The sequence below is a fragment of the Petromyzon marinus genome, unplaced genomic scaffold (genome assembly GCF_048934315.1).
Source record: "Petromyzon marinus isolate PM22_M1 ecotype Great Lakes invasive population unplaced genomic scaffold, UKy_Petmar_22M1.pri1.0 PM_G_Scaffold_82, whole genome shotgun sequence".
Taxonomy (NCBI): domain Eukaryota; kingdom Metazoa; phylum Chordata; class Hyperoartia; order Petromyzontiformes; family Petromyzontidae; genus Petromyzon; species Petromyzon marinus.
The window spans coordinates 367385-375000 of NW_027423038.1; the positions used below are offsets into that span (position 1 = coordinate 367385).

General features: G+C 43.0%; 1 protein-coding gene across 1 annotated transcript in view; it reads right to left on the reverse strand.

The window, feature by feature from the left end:
* Positions 1–635: 635 nt before the first annotated feature.
* LOC142921553 (uncharacterized) overlaps positions 636–7616 on the reverse strand; it is a 7952-nt gene continuing 971 nt past the window's right edge. Inside the window, exon 3 of the mRNA XM_076062960.1 lies at positions 636–3754. Within this exon, the coding sequence (XP_075919075.1) occupies positions 2836–3744 (909 nt within the window). The 5' untranslated portion in view covers positions 3745–3754 and the 3' untranslated portion in view covers positions 636–2835. The remainder of the gene's footprint in view (positions 3755–7616) is intronic.

Sequence of the window (7616 nt, forward strand, 5' to 3'; positions counted from 1 at the left end):
AGGCCGGTGCAGGGCCACCTTGTGCCACACAGGGGCAGCTGCCACTAGGGGGCGCCCTTCGATTGTTTGAGATGAGGTTCGATACGAAACACCGAGTTGCTGAGGCAATTAGGCAAGCGACTTATAAGTGCAAATATGTTGTTTATAACGTAGTGAATGCTTGGGATCTTGTCTCTCGCTCCTGCTCACAGATTTACCCAGCCCACAGCTCCACAGATACCAGCCGCTCCTCCTGGGCAGGTTCGGTTACGTAAGGTGCGAAATAAGTTCCAGATACACAGAGACTCACACAGAGACCCATAGATTATCACGGTTGGCTACGTACGGTGCGAAATAAATTACAAATAAACACTCCTTTGAGCAAGTTTGAGTCACGGGCCGTGCAAGTTGACCGGGCGCGTGTTGCTACTGACAGTCGTTGAATACGGTTGGATAGACGCTGATAGAGAGACACACACAGACAGGACAGGCGGACAGACACAGACAAGAGGAACACAGAGACGACAGAGAGACAGGCAGAGAGAAACACAGAGGCAAACAGATGACACAGACGGACAGAGACAGAAAGATGTTGAATCGAACACACTGAACTCGCTCCATTGAAAGAGATTCCTCGATCTTCGCAATCCCCGGAAGTCGTTCTTATTTTTTATTTATTTAATTGCGTGTGATGTGTACGTGCAAGCAATGTGGGATATCGATGTACACAGATATGAACAAGATCAGCAGACAAGACGTCTTTAATTTAATCGGTCTCTCCACTAAACAAAGGAATGTTGAACACGAAATATAAATCCCACGGCCTTCGTGCGAGTCCATAATTACTGCAGCATTTATTCAGTGCAAGCCAACTGTGGACCGGTTTTGGTGGACACTGTGTGTGTACACTATGTGTGTGTATACACAATGTGTGTGTGTACACTATGTGTGTGTGTACACTGTGTGTGTATACACTGTGTGTGTACACTGTGTGTGCAAGCCAACTGTGGACCGGTTTTGGTGGACAATGTCTCAACAGCAGTGGGGCTTGGTTCAACCCATGGTTGTGAACATCCAGACGTGAATCAGCAAGGAGCATTTCTAGTCCAAGTTCGACAAAATCTATGTCAACACGTAAGACAAAATTATAATTCGTGTTGCAGAGAATGTATCTCCTCTGCGTGTAACTTTAAGGTGGTATGTCTTGTAACTGATGAATGATCCGAGTGTGCTTCCTATTTCAAAGCCAATGAGTTGCTCCAGATGCTTCCTGAAACACAAAAGTACCCTTTGACCTGTATCACAAGAACAACGGGACTCACCTGAGTTATCTGTACAGGTTACTTCCAAAAACACACGCACTTTGTCCTAACATCACTTATTCAATGTTTGACCCTTATAAAAAAAAGTGATGCATGTACACACAAAATCAGACAAGTGTTCATTCTAAATTTCGATTTAAAGCTTTCGTGACTGCAAGGATTCATCTTAAGTCATGTAGAATGAGAACAAAATAAAAAAATAATAAAATAACACAATAAAGCTATTTCTATGACCAGTCTATTTCTATGACCAGTCACAAGCTAATCACTCAGCTATTTCAATGCTAAATTCTCCTGTTTTATATGTAAACCCCTTTGTCAAGGTGCCTCACCTCTCTAAACCAGCTTAAAAGACGCTACGAATCTTAACAGCGTTCATTGAAGCTCTGTCGTCCCGACGGATTTGTTCCTTTCACCTGAAGGCCACTTGTGTTGTGGCCGAAACGTCGTGAGAATTTAATCGTGTTATTTTATTAATTTATTATTTTATTCTCATTCTACGTGACTTTACCGAAAGAACCAAAGAAGATGTTCATTCTAAATTATTGACTGGAATTTTAACAAAATTTAATTACTGCAGTGAAATCTACTGCATCAGATAACATCTGATTAAAAAGCTATTTTAAAAAATATGCACCGTCTGCTTAACAGTGGATGTAAAACATACTATTGTGTCATTCAAAACGAGTAGGCCCTTGCATGCTGGCGAATTCTAAACATTAGTGACAAATTACAAAACTGAGATGAAACATCAATCATCGCCCTCTACTGACAGCCTCTTGTTCACATACTCTTTGGTTCTTTCAGTAAAGTCACGTAGGTAGAAAAAATAATAGATCACGACGTTTCGATCGTAACACAAGCGGTCGTCCTCAGGCGGAAAAAATAAATGCAGGCCGGTGCAGGGCCACGACCTTGTGCCACACAGGGGCAGCTGCTACTTGGGGATGCTCTTCGAGTGTTTCAGACGAGATACAAAACTCCGAGTTGCCGAGGCGATTAAGCAAGCACCGTGTAAATGCAATTATTATAACATAGTGAATGCTTGGGGGCTTCTTGGCTCTCACTCCTGGTCAGAGATCTCCACAATCCACGGGTCCACAAAGACTGGCCGCTCGCTCTTACTCTGCAGGTTGAACCTAGGAATTGAGTGTTCAACTTCACATTCTTTTCATTAAAGGCCTGTGACCGTCTCAAGCTTACACATCCACCGGGTCTCCATTTGACTTTGTATTGTCTAGGAGCAAGTCCACTCACACCTCCACTTCCATGAATTGCTGGGAGTTGCCTCGCTCTGCCTCAGTCAGAATTCACCTCTGGCTTCACATTGCCTCCATCAATGTGAAGGTCCGATTTTGGAGTTGAATCTTCATCTTCACATTTCACCATCACCTCTTCCCTCTTCACCATCACCTCTTCATATTTCACCATCACCTCTTCATATTTCACCTTGATACCTTTAAAAGTGTCCAAGCTGGGATTTTCTTCCGGTTCGTGTTTCATGAGGGATGGGCTTATTGCGGCACTTTGACTTTCACAAGCTGATTTCAGACTCCACTCCTTGCAGATCTTCTGATGCTTCTGTGTTCTCTGGTGTACTTGAAGATTTTATGAATGTGCAAACGCCTTCCTGCAGAGTGGACCTCAAGGGTTTCTCTCCCGTGTGTGTTCTCTGGTGGACTTTAAGATGTGGTGACTGTGAAAACGCCTTCCCGCACAGAGTGCACTTGAAGGGTTTCTCTCCCGTGTGTGTTCTCTCGTGTGCTTGAAGATGTGATGACTGTGCAAACATCATCCCGCACAAAAAGCACCTGAAGGGTTTCTCTCCCGTGTGTGTTCTCTTGTGTTTTTTAAGAACAGATGACTGTGAAAATGCCTTCCCACACACAGTGCACCTGAAGGGTTTCTCTCCCGTGTGTGTACTCTGGTGTCTTTGCAGACTTAATGAATGTGCAAACGCCTTCCCACACACAGTGCACCTGAAGGGTTTCTCTCCCGTGTGTGTTCTCTGGTGTCTTTGCAGACTTAATGAATGTGCAAACGCCTTCCCACACACACTGCACTTGAAGGGTTTCTCTCCCGTGTGTGTTCTCTGGTGCTCTTTAAGATGTGGGGACTGTGCAAATGCCATCCCACACACACTGCACTTGAAGGGTTTCTCTCCCGTGTGTGTTCTCTGGTGCTTTTTAACAACAGATGACTGTGAAAATGCCTTCCCACACACACTGCACTTGAAGGGTTTCTCTCCCATGTGTGTTCTCCGGTGTCTTTGCAGATTTGATGACTGTGAAAATGCCTTCCCACACACAGTGCACTTGAAGGGTTTCTCTCCTGTGTGAGTTCTCTGGTGCTGTGTCAAATTTCCAGTCCGATCCGTGCTGTATGCACGCTGGTCGCATTGTTGACTTGTAGTACCGAGCTGCGCTGAGTGCATTTGCTCCATCAGATCAATTCTGCGGAGGAAGCATCAGAGGAAGCGTCAGCTGCAGACAGAAAAAAATAATATCCACACCATCTACACGTCAGTATCGAGGCACAGAGGAATGCATATATAGTCACATGTGACTTACACGTCTATATTAATATATTTATGATGTAGTAAAAACGTTTCCCAAATTCATCACAGGGCTGTTATGGCACACAATGAGAGGGCATATGGTTATAAACATGCCTGGAAGCCCTCGTATCTTCAAAATGAATGTTAATCCAAAACTCCGAGTACACAATTTCAGCTGTCTGGCTACAAAAGGAATATTTATGAAAGCTAAATTCAGCTGACATAGCAAAGAGTGTTGAAAACAATACTATTTGTGTTATGCAGAAATGCATAAATGAAAATTTTCACCTACGTGACTTTACCCAATAGAACCAAAGAGTATGGATCCTAGCAGTCACGAAAGCTTTAAATCTAGAATTGATAACCTCTATGGGGAGGGCTTTCACCTATCTGTTAGAGCTTTTAACAGACAACGGGACAAGAAGTCACAGCTCATCGAGACGCTGACCTTCCTCAAAAGATGCCGCGATCACAAGGTAATACCCATCGCTTTCACACTCACTTCTGCTGCTGTATCTTCTCCGAATTCTAAACAGATTCTGCTTAAGGCTAGCCTATCTTTAATCTCAGAGAGGATAAGGCTACTCCGATTTGAACTCGATACTTTAGACAGGACTCTCCTACAAGCTCATTTAATGTTAACACAAAAAATGTCACCTTCTGATTGGAATCACGTAGACAACATGACTGCTTCTTCTGCTGAGTCACTGTCAGTCAAATGTAAAGCTAACCTGATTTCTAAATTCAACCACCTATCAAAGAAGAACCCAGTTCCACATATAACAAAACTAGATGTTAACAAAATCGTCATTAATCAGAGTAGCACCCCGATTTCGGACAATCTGAAAACAGTACTGGCTAGGGGACTAAATTTTGATGTCACCCCAAAACACATACCAATAGATGACATCATCTCTCACGTCGATGTAGCCCTCAAAGGCGTAGGACACATCCAAGCAGACATTGCGAGAGCTGAAATAGCCACTATTCTTAAGAATGCTAAGAAACCCATTAGTAACATCAGCAAAAATTAACGCTCTGAACTCGCGAATTTAAAAAACAGAAGTGATATAGTCATCCTCTCAGCCGATAAAGACGCTACTGTTATTATGGATAAAGATTCATACAACAACAAAATCCAGAATCTGCTCAACGATGGAAGTTACTCAAAAATAAAAAAATGACCCTACTAATAGCCTAGCGATAAAAACCAACAAGGGCATCACAAGTTCGACCTCCCTAATCGACCCAACTAAACGTCCCTCCCTAAAACCTTCTGATGCAAGACCCCCTAGATTCTATGGTCTTCCCAAGATTCATAAAGAAGGCACCCCACTTCGACCCATCGTATCCACGATCAACTCCCCTACCTATAGACTAGCCCGTTTTCGGTCAGATACATTGTTGCCTTTCACTGGCAAGACCGCCTCAGCAGTACTTAACTCAGCCCAATTGGTCTCTATGGTCAAAGACGTTGTACTGTCCCCTGACGATATCCTTGTCAGCTTCGATGTGGTCTCTTTGTTCACCAAGGTCCCAGTACCTGATACCATTGAAATAATTGAAAATTTGGTCCATGGACTAGACCCCGACACACCTGCACTGGTTAGGCACTGCCTCAACAATTCCTACTTTACTTGGAATGGCTCCTTCTACAAACAAAATGAGGGTACCCCCATGGGATCCCCCTTATCACCAGTGATAGCCAATATTTTCATGGAGAAATTTGAATCAGACGCCATCCAGACTTCCACCCTCAGACCTTCCCTGTGGAAGAGATATGTGGGTGACACTTTCGTCATTTGGCCACATGGCCTCCCAGCTCTGAACCTTTTCCTACCACATAAATTCCAGACATCCCGCCATCAAATTCACCATGGAAGTGGAGAAAGATGGCAAGCTACCATTCTTAGATGTTCTGTTTGAGAGGAGACCTGATGGCTCATTGGGGCATTCTGTCTACAGGAAACCCACCCACACAGATTCCTACTTGAAACCTGATTCCCACCACCACCCAGCCCAAAAGAATTCTCATCAAAACTTTATACCATAGGGCTCATTGCATTTCGGACCAACACCACCTGACCAGTGAATTAAAACATGTACACCTGGCCCTCAAAAGGAATGGTTACTCTGACCGTACCATCCGCCAAGCTGTTTCTCCCTCCATACAGAAACAACCACTTGATATTCCGGTCAAAACCATCACACTTCCATATATAGCAGGCGTTACTAAAAAGATTTCCAAAATTCTAAACAAACACAAGATCCAGGTCCGGTTCAATACAGTACACAAAATTCGTGATCTGATCCCATTCGTGAAGGATGTCATTCCTGACTTACAGTACCCCGGGGCTTACAAATTGAGTTGTCCCTGCGGTGATTGCTATATCGGGGAGACAATGCGACATGTCTCTGACCGAATTCGCAAGCACAAATCAGATTTGAAACACGGCAAAACGAATTCTTCTGCCGTTGCTGATCACTGTTACAATGCTGTGGGGGATCACGATATAATTTTCTCCGATACCAAGGTTCTTTGCAAACCCACGGCCTTTTATCAGAGATTTGTTAATGAAGCAATTCAGATCTACAAACACAGACACAATTTCAACCGAGAAGATGGTTTCAAATTAAGCAACCATTGGAAAAATGTTCTAAATCGAACTAAACATTAAACTAATTTCAATGGTACGGTATATTTTTTCAAGTAGTGGTACCCGAAACTTTCGCAGCTCTTATAAATTCCCTTTTCACACCATCAATAGGTAAACTCCCCCTCCCCCCCTCCCCCCCGCGCCAAACGGCAAGTCCACCGGCACATACACCACCTCTTTTCTAAAATCGGCCAATCAAATGCTAATTTTTACGCAAATTTCTTTGTCAGAACACCTTGTTTGCTCACACACAGTTTAAAGGTCCGCTGTCTGAGCGTGGTTGTGTTTCGCTAAATTCTCCTGTTTGATTGGTACTAGGTGCCTCGGTGAATGTATATGCTCTGACTTTAACATAGCTATTTCTATGACCAGTTACAAGCTAATCACTCAGCTATTTCAATTCTATGCTAATTCCTTTGTCAAGGGGTACCTCTGCGGATGTGTATACTTTAACTTAGCTAGTTCAATGAGTCATTTCAATGCTAAATTATATGCTAATTCCTTTGTCAAGGCACTTTGTTTTCTTCTCACACAGCTTAAAGGTCGTGATCTAAGCGTGGCTTCTCTCACTCCAGCGCTGTCCTCCAGACAGTCTCGTCCCTTCACCTGATGAAGGCCGTTTGTGTTGTGGCCGAAACGTCGTGATTTTTTGTTATTTTATTTTCACCTACGTGACTTTACCCAATAGAACCAAAGAGTATGCATAAATTAACATTCAATCGCAACTTAGAGGTGTGAATCCAGGCTCAGATGTCCTTAAATGCTGGGATGAACAGTTCCGACTTCAGCTGTATGTGTGTGCTGTGTTCACCTCCTGTTTCCATTCTTATAAAGAGTTCCAGAGGAAAACAAAAGTAAACTACTGTTATGATATAACCTCCGTGTTCAACAGAGTTAATAGATATTCTTAGTTTTTTCGGTAAAGTCACGTCGTGAGAATTTTTTATTGTTTTATATATATTTTATTATTTTGTTGTTTCTCTTCAACGTGACTTTACCGAAAAAACTAAGAATATGAATTACTGCAGTCACGAAAGCTTTAAATCAAAATTTAGAGTTAATAGATGTTACTGCAAACACAAACTGTAGACTGTCACTGGG